Source organism: Colletotrichum lupini, chromosome 8 (assembly GCF_023278565.1).
Source record: "Colletotrichum lupini chromosome 8, complete sequence".
NCBI lineage: Eukaryota > Fungi > Ascomycota > Sordariomycetes > Glomerellales > Glomerellaceae > Colletotrichum > Colletotrichum lupini.
Genome location: NC_064681.1, coordinates 4,795,299 through 4,816,188, shown reverse-complemented (window position 1 = coordinate 4,816,188; position 20,890 = coordinate 4,795,299). Strand labels below are relative to the sequence as shown.

At 46.7% G+C, this 20,890-nt stretch overlaps 6 protein-coding genes across 6 annotated transcripts; 2 read left to right on the top strand and 4 right to left on the bottom strand.

The window, feature by feature from the left end:
* Positions 1-1,318: 1,318 nt before the first annotated feature.
* Positions 1,319-3,393, top strand: CLUP02_15916 (choline transport protein; the record flags this gene model as incomplete). Its single annotated transcript, XM_049294840.1, has 8 exons — positions 1,319-1,485; positions 1,541-1,745; positions 1,802-1,871; positions 1,925-2,399; positions 2,452-2,989; positions 3,040-3,085; positions 3,138-3,220; positions 3,292-3,393. 8 exons carry the CDS (start codon positions 1,319-1,321, stop codon positions 3,391-3,393), a joined length of 1,686 nt encoding a protein of 561 aa, XP_049151987.1.
* Positions 3,394-5,801: 2,408 nt separating this feature from the next.
* On the bottom strand, positions 5,802-8,132 carry CLUP02_15915 (uncharacterized protein; the record flags this gene model as incomplete). The annotated part of the gene is made up of 9 exons (XM_049294839.1): positions 5,802-5,965; positions 6,018-6,110; positions 6,167-6,226; positions 6,278-6,411; positions 6,473-6,573; positions 6,616-6,787; positions 6,843-7,466; positions 7,522-7,901; positions 7,983-8,132. 9 exons carry the CDS (start codon positions 8,130-8,132, stop codon positions 5,802-5,804), a joined length of 1,878 nt encoding a protein of 625 aa, XP_049151986.1.
* A 1,833-nt stretch (positions 8,133-9,965) lies between these two features.
* On the top strand, positions 9,966-10,724 carry CLUP02_15914 (uncharacterized protein; the record flags this gene model as incomplete). The annotated part of the gene is made up of 1 exon (XM_049294838.1): positions 9,966-10,724. One exon carries the CDS (start codon positions 9,966-9,968, stop codon positions 10,722-10,724), a length of 759 nt encoding a protein of 252 aa, XP_049151985.1.
* A 483-nt stretch (positions 10,725-11,207) lies between these two features.
* On the bottom strand, positions 11,208-13,411 carry CLUP02_15913 (uncharacterized protein; the record flags this gene model as incomplete). Its single annotated transcript, XM_049294837.1, has 4 exons — positions 11,208-11,320; positions 11,392-12,424; positions 12,506-13,035; positions 13,105-13,411. 4 exons carry the CDS (start codon positions 13,409-13,411, stop codon positions 11,208-11,210), a joined length of 1,983 nt encoding a protein of 660 aa, XP_049151984.1.
* Positions 13,412-15,246: 1,835 nt separating this feature from the next.
* CLUP02_15912 (alpha-N-arabinofuranosidase A) lies at positions 15,247-15,855 on the bottom strand (the record flags this gene model as incomplete). The annotated part of the gene is made up of 3 exons (XM_049294836.1): positions 15,247-15,438; positions 15,496-15,642; positions 15,709-15,855. 3 exons carry the CDS (start codon positions 15,853-15,855, stop codon positions 15,247-15,249), a joined length of 486 nt encoding a protein of 161 aa, XP_049151983.1.
* Positions 15,856-15,894: 39 nt separating this feature from the next.
* CLUP02_15911 (uncharacterized protein) lies at positions 15,895-20,493 on the bottom strand (the record flags this gene model as incomplete). The annotated part of the gene is made up of 10 exons (XM_049294835.1): positions 15,895-16,128; positions 16,254-16,396; positions 16,454-16,486; positions 16,540-16,616; positions 16,673-16,710; positions 16,861-16,960; positions 17,011-17,157; positions 17,445-18,698; positions 18,748-19,705; positions 19,767-20,493. 10 exons carry the CDS (start codon positions 20,491-20,493, stop codon positions 15,895-15,897), a joined length of 3,711 nt encoding a protein of 1,236 aa, XP_049151982.1.
* Between the last annotated feature and the right edge of the window lie 397 nt (positions 20,494-20,890).

The window sequence follows — 20,890 nt, the reverse complement described above, 5'->3', positions numbered from 1 at the left end:
CCCTAACCCTAACCCTAACCCTAACCCTAACCCTAACCCTAACCCTAACCCTAACCCTAACCCTAACCCTAACCCTAACCCTAACCCTAACCCTAACCCTAACCCTAACCCTAACCTTATATTAATTAAAAATACTATCTACTTTATTAAAAGAATTTGTTAGTTTATTATAAAATATAAAAGAATAAATCGTATTATATCTTAATATAAAGTAAACGTTAAGAAGCGATTAAACTAAACTTTCTTAATAAACTTTTTAATAACTTAAACGTTAGTATAAGTCGTTACTTAGAAACCGTTGAGTTCGTTTTTAAAAAAGGATACGTTATATAATATAATAAAGATATTAATTATTAGCGATTATTTTAGCTCTTTTTTTATTTACTAAATACTTCGTTCCCGCTTTTTTAAGCTTATAAAAAGAGATTTTATTAATATCGAGGCTTATACGTTTATATATTCTTATTATATAAAAAGGATAGAGCTTATATAAATATTATTATTAATCGGTTATTTTAAAATAGCTTTACGAAGAGGTATTATAAGGTTAATTAGTTTAGTAACGTTTTATATAAAGATTAGAAGTTATTATAAATCTATATTATAATATTTATAAACGAGCTATTAGTTTAATAACCTAAGTAAAAAGTGATTTTTATTTATAAAAAGGTAAAGAATAATAGTTATTTTTATAATAAAGTTATAAAGAGAAGAAAATTTTTTATATCGGGGTACGATATTACGCAATTTTATATATTATTATACAGTTTAATATATTATAAAATTAAAATATTTCTTAAGCTATAAATCTTTATAACCCCTATTTATAAATTATTATACTAGTCTAAACCCTATCCTAGGTAGTGGGGTAATTATAAAATACGATTTCTACTTTGATATATAAAAAAAGTGTTTTGGCAGAGTGCCTCTTGTAGTCTGCCGTATAGCCTTAGGATACCTTCTACACCCCGCACTTTAGCTTTGTCCCGCCATGCAGAGTGCTCGCGAATTTCCTTAATCCGGCAATTTTCAGAGCAGTTCATGAAAGAGATAAGCGAAACCCAATTGGCTGGGAATCGCTTAGACTCAATCTTCGGTAACGCATGAGATAGCATTCGAGGCTTGTCACGAGTTTCACTCGTCCAAGCAGATAAGACATCGCCGCAGATTCGGATGAAGGATACCGTCATGTTGCCTGTCATGAAGGGTAGCTCGTTGTTCAGCTTGTGCGTGTTGAACGGCATGATACCTCGTTATCTGCCACCCAGTCTTCGCTGATGAACTACAAATGAGATGGGCAGCCCACTTGCGCTCTAGTATGAATTGCAAGTCCAGCCATAAGGTGGTCGGTTTTCAAGTCCACGACTCGAAACGACCGTACAACATTTCATTCACTCCAGCCGTGATGTCGCCTCCGAACAATGGCCACCTTCAGGCCCGCCTGTCTGGCCTCAACATGGTGGCAATGGCTTTTGCGATTCTGAAGTAAGCCCAGTCTCGTTCCCTCAAGGAGCATGTAGTTGACAGACGCACTTCAAAGTACTTGGATTGCTCTAGCAGGCTCAATCGGACTTGTGCTTCCGTCTGGCGGGTCTGTTTCACTTCTCTACGGCTTCGTCTTTTGTGTTTTATGCAACCTCGCCCTGACGGCGAGCCTCGGCGAGCTAGCTTCCATATGGCCTACAGCTGGTGGCCAGTACCACTTCGTCTATGCCCTTTGCACCAATAAGTGGAAACGAGTCATGGTAAATCGCTCTCCCCAGCCCATTTTGGTTGCTCGATGTACTGAAACTGGACATAGAGCTTTTGGGTCGGCTGGACAAACATTGTCGGATGGCTAGTCGTTGTGACTGTCCAAGGATTTTTCGCCGGTAAATATCGATCCTTCGCAGCCTGCAGTTGACTATAGCTTACGCCAATCCAGCTCAATTCGTGTGCGCCGCGTCTGTCGTCGCCTCTAATGGAAGATTTGTAGTCACGCAATGGAATACATATCTAATCTTTCTCGCCATTTTAACATTCGCCACTGTCGGTAACATTTGGGGCAATAGAATCCTGGGCAAATGGAATGACTTCGCTAGTAAGGAGACCCAAACCTCGAAGTTTCTGTTGCTTGTCAAGAGCTCACATCATGAAGTGTTCTGGTCGATTCTTGGTGTTATTATCATCAGCATCATTCTCTTGTCTCTCCACGACAAGACAAACGCAGACTACGTATTCACGTCCTTCAACAACAAGACAGGTTGGCCCGACAGCATTGCCTGGGTTCTCGGTCTTCTACAGTCCGCTCTTTCCCTCATTGGCTTCGACGTCATCCTCCATATGATGGAAGAGATGCCTAATCCATCCCGCGACGCCCCACGGGCCATGATTTACTCTATTGTTGTTGGAGGAGTGACGTCAGTATACCGCTCCCTTTGCCACCTACTAGCACACTTACATATCGAACAGTGGCTTTGCCTTCATTCTTGTTATGCTATTTTGCTTCACCGATCCAACGACGGTCCTTGCAACCAACACTGGCATGCCCATTGTGGAACTCATGCTACAAGCAACTCGAAATCCGGCCGCAACCTGTGTGATGACCATTATGCTTGCAGTCTGCTTCATCAATGGATGCACTGCCAGCACTACCAGCGCTAGTCGGCTTCTTTACTCCATGGCACGAGATAACGGTATCCTGTTCCCTAAATGCTTTTCACACATTACTCCAGGCCACAATGTCCCTACTAACACCATACTAATGTGCTATGGCTTCAACATCCTGTTCGGAACGTTGTATCTGGGACCCACGGTTGCCTTTGGAGCATACATAGCGTCATGCACTATCTTTTTGAATGTTTCGTATGCATTTCCCATTATCGCCCTGCTTGTAAGGGGGCGAGATATTCTGTCGCAGCATCAAGTGCCGAATGCACCATTCAGGTTGGGGAGGTGTGGCTATGGTATCAACTTGATTGCTGCTTTATTTGTCTCTGTCACTTCAATCGTAAGCCCTTTTTGCTTTCGTCGACAAATGGAAATGCTAACAAATACCAGTTCTTTTGTTTCCCCGTCGCTCTGCCAGTCACCAGTGATAACATGAGTCATCTCACCCCTACCCCCAGGTAGATTGGTATGTACTAACAACATAGCAGATTACGTCTTAATCGTGGTCGCAATCTTCATAATCATTGTTGAGAGCTACTGGCTTGCATACGGGCATAGATTCCAAGTCGAGGTGAGCATCATTGTCTTCTTCTTCTCATTCTCACTATAAGGGAAAGTCGGTGGCTGACCCTTAAATTATAGGGAATTCAGGTTATTCTTGGTCAGCACGACAGTGTAACGGCCAACAATGCGTATGAGCTGGGCTTGGATTTTGGGACTACAGACCAAAAGACTTCGGAATGAGGGTTAGAATTAGACTTTGTCTATAACGAAATCATTCGGGAGGATTATGCGGAGCGGAATCTCTACTACACCTGACAGTAAACTGAATTACAATCTAGTTTTAGGATTAAAGGTCATGGCGTAAATTCTAAATGAATCTTCCCGTGTTATGCGTAGCTTTTTAAGGGGTCTTGTCAATTTCATACTCATCTAACACTGTGTTTATTATTCTCTTAATTACGAATTTGCTTTGAGTAAGTCAAAGCACCCACTTTTGGGCACCCCCCCCCTTTTGGGCACCCCAACAAAACATGGCATCCAAACATCAACACCAACCACAATCAATTAATTAACTACCTTCCACTACCACAATAATATAATCAAAATTCTCCCTAAGTAATTCGACCCCTGCGAGTCGATTAGGACTAACTAAACGGTTACTAAAGTCCTCTTAAGCTTTTTATACGTTCTAAATATCCGCAAACCTAGTGTTTAGGTTTAGATATATAGTTTTCTTTTTCCTAGGCTTTATACGCTTAATCCTAGCCTTAAGAACTCGAACTTAGTACCGAGATATGGCTAATTAATAAGCCTGCTCCCTAAAAGCTTTTTTTACCTTTTAGAATAGTAGTCGTTAAGTATTATTATTTAGACTAAGCTTTATAAATAGCTTTAAGTAATTATAGAGCTCGCTAGCCTTCTTAGGAGTTAATTAGTTAATAATAGAGGTCGCTAATGCTTAGTTAAGTAGTCTATTAGTATTACTAGTCGTCTACCTAGCTTCTGTGCCCCTTTTAGATAGTATGACTTATATAGGTAAGACTATTGGGTTAAGAAGTGGCTTAGCTATGTTAGGTAGCTATAGTCTAGTTACTTTCTACTTATTTTATATATTTAACGACGTTAGACTAGCTAAACGAGCAAGCTAGTAGTAGCTTAAGAAGTACCGCTTTTTAATAATAATAGAATTATTTATTATATCCTCCTTACTAAGCTCCTTTTTATATATAGACTTAATAAGCTTAAAGATAGCTATATTTAATAACTAGAGGATATAGGAAGCGTATAGTAATAAAAATAATAAGTAGACGTTATTTTTATAGTACTCCTATATAAATTCTATCGTCGTATAACTCCTATACCTATTTAGTACTAATAGTCGAGGCTAGTTTAGCTTACTAAGCCCCCTAATAGGGGGGGTCTTAGTTTATAATAAGAACACTTCCTTTAGCTAATAAAGGGCAGTCTCGTCGGTCGTCTAGCTATTATCTATTATTATAAACTTCTAACTATTATAAGTAGTAAGTTAAAGAGGGAACTACTACTATTAAACCGACTTTCCTTTATAAATAACTAGTAGTTTAATAGCTCTACTATTAATAGAGATATACTCGATAATCGTTACTTAGGTACGCGAACTAGGCTCTTTTTTTTATACTACTATAGCCTCTACTATACCTAAGACTAGCTTATTAGCTCCCTTACCCTCTATTATACTAGTCTTATTTATATTATACCTATTAGCCTATTTAATACCGCTAATCTCTAGTATATTAAGTAATCTAAACTATTATTTAATTATATTAGTAATAGCTTTATAAACGTAGCGTGAATTAATTAAATAACTTTTCTAAACCCTTATTAATAAATTCCTTTTAATAAAAGCGTTAATCTATCTTTTATTAAGTAGTTTATTATCCCCCTAGGACCTTAGAACTCGCTTAGTAAATTCCTTAACTTATTTATAAGTTAGTATAATACCTAGGTAATACTATATACGAATTTATTAAGCTAGCTAGTCTTCTTACTATAAAAGAAGCCTCTAAAGCTCTGCAAATACCCTCGCCCTCGTCTAGTAGCCTCTCTTTCGACCCTAAAGTATTATCTTAGGAACCCTAAACTCAATCGAGGCCCTTTTAATAGAGAGACCGTTTTTAATAATATTAAGTACTTATTAGAGCTCATTTTCGGTATATAATACTATTACCTATTAATTAGTAAGTATGCTAAAAAGGAATGCATTTGGACGATTTTTGTAATTATTATGTTAAATTGAAATAATAGGTAGGGTTTTAATGTGGTAGCTGGGAGGGATTTTTGGGGGTGCCCAAAAGGGGGGGGTGCCCAAAAGTGGGTGCTTTGACTTATCAAACTAGAGAAAAACTAGAGATTTGTACTGATGCCGACTCTAAAACAACGAGACATCTATCTCATTCCTCAAGTGCCCATTTATCCCATCGACTGCTACAAGGCGACAGTACAATGGTCTCTAGCTTTTCTCCAAATTCTCTAAGATATAATTTTTTTGATTTGCAGATATAGTAGAAATAAATCGGAATAATGCCTGATTAGTTCTTCCCCCGTACTCGGATGTACTGTCGCCTTGTAGCAGTCGATGGGATAAACTCTGTTTTATTGATTTCTTTCATTTAGGCCGAGTTGGAGCTATTATCCTTTTTCGACTCGCTGGCGACAGCAATAATCGCGGGTGGCTTGGGAACCTTTTGTCGGAAGACATGGCGCTTGAAGAAATAGGGAATAGAGTACTTGATCTCGTGGCTGATGAAGTGTTTTGTCGGAACGGAGAAGACCTCTGGTGGTGGGGGTTAGCACAGCGACGCAATTGAGGAAACAGTTCGACATACGGTCCAACTCTTCCAGAGTGAGTTGCTTAGTTTCTCGGACGAAACAGAAAATCATGCCCCAAGCAATTAGGTTGAGTCCAGCGTAGAAACCAACTATGCCAGCGAGGTTAGTTACAGGACAAGGATCAAAATTACCCGAAGATACTTACAAGCACCAGTTGGAGTCATGGCAGTGCTCATGCGCGGGAAGGTCAAGCTGAGAATACCAGCTGTGGAGCTTGTCAGTCAGAATTCCTCGATATAATGATTGCATGGCTTACCGAAGGTGTTGTTAATGCAGACAACCCAGGCCATTCCTTGCTCACGCTGGATGGTAGGGAAAACTTCGGCAGAGTACTGGAAGGCGACAGGGCCTTCACCCAGGGAGTAACAGATGGTGAAAAGGTAGATGAATCTGGTTGACAGGACTGTTAGTCTACCTTAGGTGAGGTATCCATACAAGTGGTACTACTCACAAAGCGACAGGTCCAATCTTTGGCCCACGGTCTTCCGTTGGGTTCAACAGGGACAAGCCAGCAGCCAGGAGGAAGATGCACATCAGAGGGAACGTCTGAGGCTGTTAGTTTGCATTCAGCAGATTTGGCTCATGTTAACTCACGATCATGCAGAGAGTCCTTCGGCCCTTGGTGTCAATGAGGAATAGGGTAGGGATCGTCGCAATCACTTGGATGGCGCCGTACCCCAAGGAAGCATACAGGGCCTCTACGGGCGTGTATCCTGCATCGACGAAAATTGTAGAGCTGTAGAAGGAAATGATGTTGATTCCGCACCTAGGTAATTGGGTCAGCATAACAAATTAAGGATGAAGATTAGGAGGATTCGCACATTTGCTGAGCAAGCATCACAGTGCTAGCACCGTAGTTGGCGCGCCTGATTCTAGGGATGGAAAAACAGTCCCATAGGCGACGGAAGTAACCAGCGCCACGAGCCTCCTTGAGCTCCTCCTCATATATAACCCACGAGTAGTAGAAATCTCTGGCCCCGATAATATTATGGGCTCGAAGTTTGCACATGGAGCGGAAAGCCTCGGCGTGTCGGCCGTGCTTCATGAGCCAACGCGGGGACTCAGGGCAGAAGAATATACCAATAGCCAAGATGAAGGATGGGATGAAGGCCGAGCCCAGCTGGAGTCGCCAGGAGATATCGCCGGTATCCTTGACAATGACATTTGCGCAGAAGCCCAGAAAGATGCCTGCGACGACCCAGAGTTGCCAAAACATGACGAGTGCGCCACGGACTCTGTGGGGAGCCATTTCAGCGGAGTAAATGGGCACAGTGGCGTTCTTTGCGCCGATGCCGATGCCCATCACGAAACGCGCTGCGAAGAGACCTTGCCATGTTTGCGCAAAACCGGAGCCGATCGGTGTAGCAGTAAGGCACAAAGCCGTGATGAAGATCTCGCCGCGTCGGCCAAAGTAGTGGTTGAGAGGATCGACAATGAAGGCGCCACTGCGTGCGGGGAGTTAGCAATTGCGATAGGACCCGGGGAATGATTGTGACCAACATCAGACCAGCCGTGAGAAAGATGATGGAATTAATCAGACCAATGAGCCACTCGTCTCTGGAGGACCCGCTGTTGATGCCAAGTGCCTCGTGGAATGTCAGGTTGGCACCGTTGGAACCAGTCTGATCCCAACCCTGGGTCGCGGCTCCGATGGCACAGAGGCCGATCGAATACCACAGCATCTTCGGGCCGTGCCATTTATGGTCCCGCTCATATTCGAGCGCTCGACGCTCGTCTTCGGGGAGGTCTGCAACGTCGTTGAAGTTGTTCATGTCGCGCGCGACCATCGCCGCGCGACCGAAGAGGGCGGCATGTTCACCCAGGTTGTGCGTCTCGGCGAACGCCACGGCATCTTCGACCGTTTGTTGTGGGGTTTTGCGCTGCAAGAAGAAGGCGTGTCAATGGTTTTGGGAGCGTTCCTCGACTCATGATCCTGAGCCTCGGCGCAAACAGGAACTCACCTTCAGCGGGTTCTCGACGATGTTGACGGCGGAGGCCTTTCCGCTACCAATACCCTCAGCGAGCTCCGTCTGGGGCTTCAAATCGCCGCCTGTGTCCTTCTCGAACGCATCGTCCGAGTGAGGGACGTGGTCGATTTCGTTGATTCCCATGGTTAGCTTGGCAGCGTTCAAATTGGCTTGGCGGGATCCAGAAATTGTGGCAGTTCACTGTGAAATGTGCGACTTGCGCCAATTGATCAACGATGAGCCAAGTAACAGTAGTAAAGCCAAGCAACGGGACCGACCATGGCCAAGTCTTATGTATTTCCGGCCAGACAGGCTGTCTCTGCAAGAAGGCGGCTCCATTAATCACAGTTCCAAGTTCCAACACCCAAACCCCAGACGCTTCCAACTTCCCCGCTCTCCGCACTGGGGTAAGCATGAGGTGGGGATTCATCCATCAAAGGCACCCAAGCAACAACATCAGGAGATGATCATCCGTATCTACATAGTATGTAAGCCCCTCGTCTGACATTTCGGCGTGTCGGGGATATCGGTCCCAGTTGGACTCCGCCTTTTGTCAGTAAACTCGAGCTCTCGAGGCAGTTGGGAGCGCGTTCACGGGAGTTTGCAGGTTTTCATTGGAAGGTTTGAGATGAAAGAGTGGAAACCAGTGAAGCTAGTGTTGCCGATCATGTCTTGGCCTTCCCGCCTGCCTCCTGATTAGATGTACTCCTGGACTTAAACATGCGTCATAGGTTCAATCAACATGGGGTTTCACGCTCTGGGCTGGCAGGCACGCAAGCTGGTTCAACAAGTCGTATCTCCAAGCAACAGTTCACCCCGAATCCAACGTTACTTACTTTGAGTGGGTAATCACCACTCCATTTTACCTACGTGGAGTCCAGAACTTTCCCCGCACGAAAGCCCGGTCTTACCATCGTTCTGAGCCTCGTTTGGGGTCTGAAAAGGACCTAGCGGATTTGAATCATTCAACAAGCCGAGGGCAATGATTCCAGCGCGGTCTAGTGTAGTCCTCATCCCCATCTCAGTCGACACAAATGCGGAGAGACGCTATTATATTACCCCGAGATTATCAGTCCATGTTACCCTAAGGACAGAATAAATGGAAGTTAAAAAACCGTCCCAGCCATCATCGCTTGCTCATCCATCTGCCGCTACACATTCACCTTCCTCGTACTCCAGCTGCCGTCATGTCTCTCAGTACACGTGTCTTTGATCTATAGCTCGAGTAACACTGCTCTCGTTCAGCATACACTAGACTGCGACGCGAGAATCCTGGCGGTTTGAAGGTAACGCCGCAAACTAGACGTAACTTAGATATAATCTTGATATTATGAAGCGGGGTGCTACTGCCATGCCCTACTGTTCTGCTGAGCGAAGACGAGTCTGCCTTCACGCCTGCTAAAGCATGTGGGTATAGTGTCCGATCGGAGACCCCCTGGTCGAAGTCCATCACCGTTGAAAAGGGTCTGCTATCGCCGGACTTGGCAAGGCTCGCGCACAATAACGACGCCGGATAAAAGGGCGAATCGGAATGCCACACAGCTGTCGGCACTCCTTGGGAAAGATTTCTTAATCCATGGCGAAGTCTACGGCGCGACTCTACATTACCGCTCTCGGTGAATATGAAGCAGGGCTCAAAGACCAGCGCATTGGGAATTATGCTCTCGCTCCCAGAACATCAGTACCTTATCTAAGGTCGAACACGCTAGGCAAAAGCGAAGGAATGATGACTGCAGGATTAGGGTGCTTGGCTTCGCTACTTACCTCTGCTCCACCGGATACCCTGACGTCGTCCTTCTCGCACATTTGATTTATGCAAAAGGACTGGCATGTCTTCAGCATGCTTGTGTATTGAGATGAAGTATTCCCTGCCACAGTACTGGATTTTTCAAAACACATCTTTCACTTGACTCTTGGAGCAGTTTTATTAGTCTCTCGATGGGGCAACAATACTCACACCCCCGGAAAGGCGCAAAGATGCAGGTCATCTGTGCAGGGCTGTCGCGTACTGGAACCAGCTCGATCAGCCGTGCTTTAGAGATGCTACTTGATGGGCCGGTCTTTCACGGCGGAACTCAGTTATGTCTCGGCCCTGAAGCGGAGATTAAATCATGGATGAAGGTGCTTTCAGAGTGGCCACCGACGAATGCGGCCATGGAGCAGGAAATCCTGAACACTATACGCGTTCGCACTGACGGCTATGTTGCTATCACTGACGCGCCTGGTTGCAACCTCGTCCAAGAGCTTGTGACACTATACCCAGACGCCAAAGTCGTCTGCACAGTCCGTGGTGATGAGGCCTGGGAGAGGAGCATGGGAGGGTTGAATGACGAAGTGTCACCATCAGCTTTGCACTTCATACTCTTCCTGCTTCCCACGATGCGACTCTTCCCAGCCTACGTTCAAATCCTGATCTCGCATTGGGTCAAACTATACGGAGAATCAAATCCACCAACGGTCAAAACATATCACCGCCATATCGCGTACCTGAAGAGTGTTGTTCCGCCGGAGCGGCTGATCTTTTACGACGTACGCGACGGGTGGAAGCCCTTGTGCAAGGCACTGGATCGCCCAGTACCCGAAGATGTACCATTCCCCAATATTAATGATGGCAAGGCTATTCAGACGTTCGCAATGAAGCAAATCAAGCGGGGTCTTGGGACATGGCTTTTGTGTTTCAGTATAATAGGAGTTGGCAGCTTCATGCTTTTCAAGGCTTGGGGTACTCTATTTTGAATTTGTTTATTTGTTGAGCGACATACTGGGAGTGAGGAAGTCTCAGAGTGTGGTATGTGCTCTTGTGGAAGAATCAACAGGAAGACAAAATGTTTATATTTTTGCGCTTTAGCTAACTTTGTGAGCAAAAGAGTCACGCAAAGTGTTTTGCTCTCTATATATATGTATGTCTCTGCTACTTCCATGCTCCTAAACGACCCTTCCGTTTCTGAAGCTTCCAGCCCTTGAAAGTCTTTCTAAACCTCCCACGTAGCGGAAGGCTTCAATTGAGTATCCTATCGAGTATGAAGTAGCTTCAGTATATACGTCTGTGGATTTCTTGGACGTCGATCCCATGTTGGTTTATTAAATATGTGTATCGGAGAAACCTGAGCGGTAGTAGAAGGGAATAATGAGGAATAGAACCCCACTAGCTGCTACTACCTGCTACTTCGCCCCTCAATATACTAATACCATTCCGCAGTCAATGGGATACCTCCGTGGTCATGATGATAGGAGGTGGTATGCGTAAGCCATCGCTCGATTCATTATCAAGTCATAGTCCTGCGAAACCGACTTCTCATCGTTCCACATGTATCCTGCTCTCCAGAGTTTCACTAGGATGCATCACTGCTTGTTCTGCGTACCACTCCCCAACGTCTCACTCGACCTTACTCTTCACACGCACCTCTGCAGTACTCTGCGCCAGGTGGCGGAGGGCATCTTGCGCCTGTGGGCACAATTCCGCTCGCTCCACCAGAGACACCCTCTCCGTTGAAATAACACTTACCAAGATCCTTCTCACAGGGGTTCCCAGGTCCGGGACAACAGTAGCCGTAAGCATTGATATCAAAATTATAACAGGCCACAGGCTCGACGCTTGCGGGTTCGGAAGTAGTCGTTGGCGGAGCGGGCGCAGCCGTCGTAGTGGAAGGCATGAGTGTTGTAAGAAATGATGTAGGCTCTGGGATGATCACTGCGATGGACGATTCATTGTATACAGGCCCATTACCGAACTCAAGACCACTCAGCAAATCGGTAAGAAGAGTAGAATTGGCGTCGTGAAGGTCTCTGCAGTTGAAGTTGTCGCCATTGTAAGCCCTCGAAGTCTCGGCGGGGCAGTTGGAAGTCGTAGTAGACCAAGCCGAACGGGAGGTGGATGAAGGTCTTGCTGAAGGTGTTGTCTGAATGGACATTTGTGTCCTCTCAGGTTGATCCGACTTTGGTTTCTCAGCTTCCGGTTCCTCAAAAGTCTGCTGGGAGACGACAATCGTTTGGCCTGCAGCGATGGCGACCGTTTGTCCGCCCATTGTAATAAAACCTCCTCCTGCACCGCCCACAACCACCATCCCAATGGCGACAGCAAGCACAGCACCGTTCGATACGTCGACTGGAGCTGCTGTTGGTGAGGTCGTTGGCTTCGTAACTGTGGAACTAAAAGGCGCTTCCAATGAAGAGCTGCTGGGTTTGTAGCTGCTCGGCTTATAGTTGCTAGACGAGGAATAAAGCGAGGAGAAGGACGGTATCTTCGTAGAAGAGGGCCTTCTTGTAGAGGTGGATCTCAAAGGGGTAAACGTTGAGTTCAACACAGGTCTCCAGGTTGGAGCTTGTGAACGAATCGGGGCTTGTCGTTTGTGATTGGGATTACTGCAGCTGTCGGAAGACGCTGGTGCGCCAGCATTTGGGAATGCTAACACGTCTATGGTGAATAAAGCAAAATTCTTTTCTCATCTTATCGGCGTCAGCTAGACGAGCGCAGCTGCCGGACAGTTAGCTACACGCCGGCAAATCGTGAATGGAACCTGGGTGAATAGACACCCATGAACGTACCAGCTTGGGGAATAGCAGGTGTCATGGCCGAATACGTCAGGAAATGGCTCTGACAAATCCTCGGCAGGCTCGCTGGGGCTCGTTCCTTTGGCCATGTGCTGGACTTCGTGAACTAAGATGCGTCCTTTAGAGTTGCCTGAACCAAAGCCGAGCGTTCTCTGCCATTCCTTGATCATCTCTGCGTTGTTGTTCTTCAGTTCGAAAAACGCTGGGCAGAGAACAAGCACCAAGGGGCCGAATTCCTTGGTTGTACCGTCTTGTTTCATCCCCGTTGCTCGCAAATTGGATGCTAGCACTCCATCCTGGCACATTCTATCGTCGACTGGCGGGCAACCGTACACGATCGAGTCGTCTGTCGGTGGCGCCTCGTTGATGGGCGCTTTGAATTCGGCGTGGGTGGTCCATCGAAATGCCGCAGGAATGTTTGGATAAGGAAGATGCGACAATACTGTTTTGTAGTGCTGGTTGATGATTGCATCCTTCGTTGCGGCATTGGCATTGCCTACACGAAATTATAATTAGTCCACGTTGTCTCTAGAAACGATTCGCTACCAGAAACAGGTCTACATACTTGATCCAAACCAGGTATCAAATGAAATAGATGTTTCAGCGCCTTCGACTTGAAGCACTTCTATGGTTTTCTGGGCGAGCTCTTCTGCCTCGTTGATGGCTGCATCTAGAAGTCGAAGTTTTGTAAAATCACACTTCCACGATCCTTGCACAACATAGTAGGCATTGTCATAGGTGTTTGTGCTGTCGCGTTGTGCCAGTCCCTCGTCATTGGTGTTGATGACTGCTGCTGCACCGAGATATAGTCTGCAGGTGAGCAGCAAGCCCCAGAGAAGGCGAAGACGTGAGTTTGAAAGAGCAGAGCTCATAGTCAACGTTTAAAGAACACTAGTATGTGTTGACTGAGCCTGTAATGAATGTGATAGTGAAGGATAGAACGACGAGGGATGTAGAATTTGGGTGTGGACAGTGTCTATAGATGTAGTGCAGTTGTGGTGCAATTGCCTGACCCCGATAATCCCTCCGAAGGATCCGACGGATACCGTTCGCCCTAAACTACGAGTCGTGTATTTATGTACTACGGTATCAGGCCAAAGTTTAACCCCCTTGTCAGGTATCTTCGCCCATGCTTCTCGCGATTACATCAGCAGCATTACTTTCGAGATTCTTGTGCACGTCGAACAGAAATTTGGCCATTGAGAGTCACTGCTTTATCCTGGTCAGACCCACACTACCTGGTAGGGAGTTTAAACATACCCATAAGGACCAAGTAGATGAAGTTAAGTAGATTGAGAGACCGCGTTCGGGAGCAGGGATGATTGACTCGATGGCGTAGCCATTTTGTTGGTTGAGTTGCGAATACTCCATACCAATTAGCACCGTGCACTACGGTTTTGAATTTCCCTCGCTCTTAGGCTCTCAGCCAATTTCGCTAATTCCCTAGTGCACACTATTAAGGATCATACTTTCTAGCATCTTGTGACAGGCAATAGCAAAAGGTTCGAAACCATATATTGAGGTGGGCAGCAAGTGAGCAGGAAGTGAGGTGGGCGAAACGCGCTTGCTCCTCCCTATGACCGGCCTCATACTACTTCACAGTCGAGATTCTGAGGCCCGGCGATTAATATAGCATCCAACGCCGTATTTGAGAAGTCCTTGAGCTCTGGAAGGGAAAACGACCCACCAAAACGGCCATCGATCTGAAAATAAGTCGTCGCCCCGCCTTTCGGTCTGTCTCGTTCGTTTTGACAGCCCCACTGATTCACAGTAGTCTCTTAGGAGGACACTTGCACCTGGCCCGCTATTGGATGAATGTGCGTGTATTTTGTGATACAGCTATCTTGATTAATGAAATTTTACACACCAAAAGGATCATGACTGGGTACATATACGAATGCTATAGCATGTTCCATGAATCTCACACAGGGAAAAGCGGATCTATTAGTGCTTCTTTTCCAAGTATCTCCAAAAGCTAGTTTGTCTATCTGAAAGCCTCAAACATCAAAGCGAGCGTCTTTCTGCTACCTATAGAGCTACTAACGATAAGCCTTCTAGGTGCCAGAGGCATATCGGTAGAGGACCTTTTTTGGTACGATACGCCCAACTCTTCCGCATAGGATGGCACGATCAGCACCATCTCAGCTGACAGCTCAACTATTATGCCTTTCGAGGTTCAATGAACTGTTATGCGAGCAAGCTGGTAAAGATCTTGTCACCATGAGACATACCTCTATATTGATCGAGTCCGGGAGGCTCGGAGTTCTATCCGGAAAGGAGGCACGGGTATAATCCAAGGACTTTCAAGCTTCTGCGGTTCAAAGCATTAGATTCAGGTATGGTAAATTTTACTTATGCATCCATCTCAAAACAAACCTTCAGTACGACATTGACATTTTCGGTATGGTGGTTGATATACTCCGGGGCCCATGGGTGAGGTATCGGTCGAAAATACGATGGAACTGGGTTACGTGCCATACTTTCAGGGTTCAGCTTGCAGTAGACCTTCGTCATTTCACCGTCACTAAGGCCATCAGTCCTGAGACCATCATGTAGTTGCGAAATAGTTCTAACATAAGGTACCTAACTATAGGTGGCATCAAACTATCCTAATAAAGTCATAAAAAGAGGTGTGTAGAATATTAATAGCGAATCGTTGCACACTTGGCTAAGACTTCAACTACAAGGTCTTGAACATAGTATCGAATCAGTCAGTCCTAAGAACCGCAACGGACCATACAGGCAAGAGGAAGCTAAAGTTGCCATCGGACGACTCAATGTAAAAGACAACTGGGAGCGAGATAGGGGCTGCATCGTGGGTGTTGGCACTATCGGGGTTGTCGTGGCCCAGAATTGACAGCGTCACGAACCTTTTTCCTGCAATCTCGATATCTAGATGCTGTGGCTCACCAGCGTAATTGGCAAGCTTCACAACAAAGCTGTTCCCAGCACTTACAGCACTCCAAAAGACCGAATCAAATCTAGTATCAGAGATTATCTCATGTGTCATGGATCCGGCGTTTTGCGCGAAGAGCTGCTGTACCCAGTAGTTGGAGGTGTAAACTCTAGCGTCAGGGGCTTGTTTGAACGGATTCAGATTGGGCTGTATAAGATTAAGAAAGTCAATGAAATACTGCGTCATACAAGTACTAGATCGTGGAAAGCTTACAGCCCATTGCTGATGATCGACAAGACTGATCAAGGGTGCGAACGCAACATCTCGGATGAGGTCACTATTGCGTTCCAGTCCAAGCATGAAGATGGCCTCGGAGACTGAGCCCTTCATGTCCGACCACTGGACGTCCCAGCGACCCATTTCTCCAATGATGTATTTATTCCTGCGGGAGACATTGTCTCACTGGGCGAAGTTGACAATGTAGTTTTCAGGGACATTATATTCGTGGTAGTCGATCCACGCATCTGCTGGAAATGGATCAGGTAAGCAGTTGAACCCAGTCGCTGAAGCAATGAGTTGGAGCTCTGGATACGCCGGACGAATGGCGTTATAGAAGGCAGCAAATCTTTCGGGGTAGCTGCTACGACCAAAGTCGTCTTCGTTTCCGATTTCAACCCATTTGACAGACCAAGGCTGCTCATTCCCGGTTTTGGCTCGCAGAGCTCCCATTGGAGTCGATGAATCGCCAAGAACATATTTTTCAAGAGAAACATATTAGATTGAGAAAAACTACGTATGTTGTGGACTTTAGGACTTACTTGGAGTTCGCGCATAAGTTCGTCAACAAAGGGCCCCAGATCCTCGCCAGTGATATGAGTGCCGTCAAGAGAGTACCCTGAATAGACGTCCAGAAATGGCTCGAGTTGCATGTCATCACACCACTCAAAGTAATCATGAAGACCTGGGGAAGTTTAGTGATAAAGGGACTTATTGTGAGACGGAGAGATTATGTCCCTACCCAGAGCATCTGTGTTTGGATATCCCCAAGCTCCTGTAACGTGTTAGTTGATGTTATCGACTTGTGTGTTTCTCTTGATGACATACCTTGGTGACCGGGGCGAGAAGCCAGAGCACCAATCGTCTCATTCCACTTCCATCGATTCTCGACATTTGGTCCTTCTCTTAGAGTTGTTAGAAATCGTTGTCTGCCTGAGAACATCGCCGACTCAAAACGTACAGGTTATTGCCGCCGGCGAATCTGAGAAAGTTTTCCCCCTATGTTATCCACTGCCTTAGCTAGAGATGGGTTCAATCCATTATAAATGAAGGTCAAACGTTAGATGCCCATCCAAGATGGAAAACTGTTCTAACCACATACCGGTTGTGGAAGGTGGTAGGGTAGAGCTGCGGAAACGCGAATCACACTGAAGACCCTGCTACAAGCTCTGCATCAAAGATCATTCTGTATTCGATATCCGTCAACGATGAGAAGGTTATGAGTGGACGTTGATGAAACTCGGTGAATCTTTCGGTGGTAGCATCGACGTGAAGGTGGCGTTTCCAAAAATCTCCTACGTGGAAACGCTTTGTAAGACCCAGGTCATTTGACCCTGGTAGTTACCACGGATAAAGATGTTATGCGAGTGGGGGCTACCATCAACGGGTATGCCCCAGTAACCCTCGTTGAAGAAGCCAACCTGGCCCGAGGCGCCACTTTCGACACTGACTTTCAGTGAATTCGGAACTTATGTTTCAATAGTACTCACATTTAAGGAAGGACGGTCGGAAGAACACTATGCGTATCACTGTAGATAACCATTTGTCCTGAAGGCAATTACTAGCAACAGGCTACTCTTCAGATAAAATTCCCCTATGCTATATCGAAGGTGAGTACACAAGAGAAGAATTTAAGTACAGTTTGGCACTTGTCACTATCTTGTTACACGTTACGCGTGTCTTGAAGATATACAAATTTACGAGCCAAAGCTACGGCGATTCGACTTTCTCACTGAGTGAGCCAGGGGTTGGGATATCCCGGGTCTGTGATGTTAACCCCAATGATCGGGCTCAGCCAGCTGTCATAGTCAGTCGAGCTGTTCATGTTACCTCCCCACTTTAATGCCCGAACCAAGATACGATAATCAGCATTCGGCAATTGGTAAATGGTTCCGTTGGCTAGTTCAACAACACCCCAAGACCAATCAGTGCTATAAACGCTGTAGCCTCGGAAGTTGGTAGCAACTGTTCCATGAGGCACATCGCCACCCCACAATAAGCCAACGAGGCCATAACTCTTCAACCCCGCCACGTGGTCAAGGGTTCCCAGGTCCAGGGGAGGAGTAGTGACAGGCGTGTTGGCAAATACGGTAGCGTTCGTTTGGGATTCCGGGAGATAACCATATGTTGACGGCGTGAAGTTGTAAGCGGGGTTAGACGCGATGTCTGCAGGTACTGCGTCAAAGCGGACATACGCCGATGGTTGGTCAATGAAAATTGTGAGAACTGGGTCGTTGTCGGGAGTCTGTGTTTGGTTCTCGGCAACCTTCTTGGCGGGGAATGTGAAAATCGTCTTGTCGTTATTGCGAATTCCCGCGTCAGAAGAACTGATAAACGGCAGCAAAGGAACGCCAGAAGGGGGCACTGGGGAGACATCAAGATTCTTTAGGTCTCCTGTGTAGATATTGGAGAGTTCGCCGCGTGCATACGGGATTCCAAGATAAGGAATGGAAAAGTTTTCCTCTCCTTCGGTGACTGTGATGAGACCACTGTAAGTCGGCAGGAGGGAAACGTCGACAGTGGGAGGGGTGATTGTAAATTCTACAGTCGCCTTGCCGCCAGCTGGAACCGTAAGGGAGCTCGTTGTGAATGTCACTTCCGAGTAAATAGGATTGAAGTTGAGCGCCCAGTAGAACATGTCGTTGATGTCAAGACTGTTGCCATTTGGTAGTCCGTTGACTTCCGCTGCAGGCTTGTGACCCAGCGTGTAGGTCTTGGGGGAAGATGACAAGTTCTCGATTGTGAAATTCCGATCAAGGGGTCCGGCTGAGTCGAGAAGGTTGAATTCGGTTGCAGAGAAAACGGTTTCCGACGTGACTGCTCTCAGGACGTTGACTAATCCCGAGCCTTGTTGAGCGGTAGTGGTGAGAATGTCAGTCGCGTTGTATTGCTTTAGAGGAGTTGCGGACGATTGCAAACGCCTCGCGATCTCCTTCGGGCTCAAGTTAGGATATTTCTGCTTCACAAGAGCGTAGCAACCCGCAAGGCTTTGAAAAGTTAGCTCAAAGCCACCTTCGCTTTGGAAACACGACTTACTGAGGGGTGGCCATCGATGTGCCCGAGATGACCGCATATCCCCACCCGTTAGATGTAACCCATGTGCTAAGAATGGTTCCTCCAGGTGCAGACACCTGAGGCTTGAGCGACATTTCCATTGTTGGCCCAAAGGTTGAGAACCATGAGGTAGTGCCTCCAGTTGGCTGATCAATCTGATGAACGGTTTGGTCTTCGAAAGTCAAAGTGAAGTTCTTGCCCTCTTTAGCAATACCGGCGAGAATTTTGCTTGCCTCAGACTTCTTGACCTTGACCGTATCAATGGCGCCATTCGCACCTGGCTCGTCGATGGACATGTCACTGGTATCAGGAAACCATGCCCAGACATTCGTGAAGCCAGATGAGTTGCTCCGTGCATCCAGGATATCGTAGTAACAGTCGCTTCTCGCGGTGACCAATGCGACCACACTGCCCTTGTCAGGGAAGCTGGCAATCGCATCATCCCATGCTTGGTCCACGCACTCTCCATTATCGTCGTCCGCAACAAAGACATTGAAGTGTGCTGACGCGTTGAGGGGAACAACACGACCGTACTCAATGGTGGAACCATCCGAACCAGCAGCGTTGTACACCGTAGCAAAGTGGAAGTCGCTCACGGAGCCGACTGAGATCGCACTGGGGTCTTGTGCTGGTGCCGAGGAAACGTAAAGGCCAGTGTCGCCCTCGTTGCCGGCCGCAATGACGATTCCGATGCCCTGGGACTGGATCTTGGACAGAATCGGAATGTACGGTGAGCCACCCTCCCAAATAGTTGTCTCACCAATCGACATGCTGATGAGGTCAACTCCGTCGCTAGCAGCTCTCTCAAAGCCTTGCATGAGGATATCATCAGTGACACCTCCACTGCAGCCGAGAACGCGGTAGGCATAAAGAGATGCGTCAGGTGCAACACCAGAGATGCCAAATCCAACGCCCTGAGGGTCCTTGGCAGCGAGGATTCCTGCAATGACGAGTTAACACAAGCTAGGGCGAGGTTTTGGCTTCTCCTCGATATGACATACCAGCAACATGGGTACCGTGACCGCCCTCCAAGCAAGTAGTCAATGGGTCATCGTCCGGGACTGGATCATTCCAGCCAACAAAGTCATCACCCACAAAATCATAGCCTCCCGCTACCTTGAAGCCTTCGCCGTAGCCACCGCCCAGGGCTGGGTGACGCCAATCAACACCAGTATCGAGGAAACCAATCTTGATGCCTTTTCCAGTCAGACCTTGGGCATGGACTTTGTCAGCGCCGGTCATCTTGAGACTGGAAAGGACATCACTGGTGCCATTGATGGTGACAACCTGTGCAGCGGCTCTGAGCTGGACGGACTGCACTCCGATGGGAACAGAGGGGTTGACAGTCTTTGATCTCCGGCTAGAACCAACTGGTACGGGGCGGTCGTAATATTTGTTGGGCCAGACCTTCTTGACCTGGGGTAGAGCAAGCAAAGTGTCGACGTCGGTATCATCCTTTGCATTGATTGACAAGCCATAGAAGTAGTCCGGATTTTTGAATTCGTGACGTACAGAGTAATCCAGGACGTCTTCGGCTCGGCGATGGAAAGCAGAGTGCGCATCTTCGCCGACCTCGCGGCCATTGATTGACGCATTCGGCTCAAGTTCGATGATGAAACCAGTGTTGACTGGTGGCTTTGCCTTGATAGCGGCTCCGGGGTGAAACGCCGCCAGACCAGGCGTGATCAGAGCCGCGGCAGCCACAAGAGTAAAAGACTGGACCTTCATGACGAAGCGTTGAAATGAGTGTAAACGAAAGGAGTGTAATGGACACCACGGTGGCTATAATCTGCAAGGGATTTCAGTCCGAAGAGTGCATCACGACACATTATAAGTACTGAGGACGTTTATCACCAGACAGGATAGTGTCTCGTGAGAATAAACCATGATGAGTTTCGAAGACGTGCTTCACGATAAGGATTGCGATACGAACTGATCACCACCAAGAGCACTTTCAGAAGTCCCTGTGTCCCAATTTCGAGATGCAGATAGCCAGCTGCCTAGGTAGCATTGGGTAGGTGTTGTCGGTTCCCGATCTGTCGGCAATCTCTGCTATTTGAGGCTGGAAAGCTTGATTAAGCCTACTGGTGTTACTACAGCGTAGATATCTTAAGGGTCGATTAAC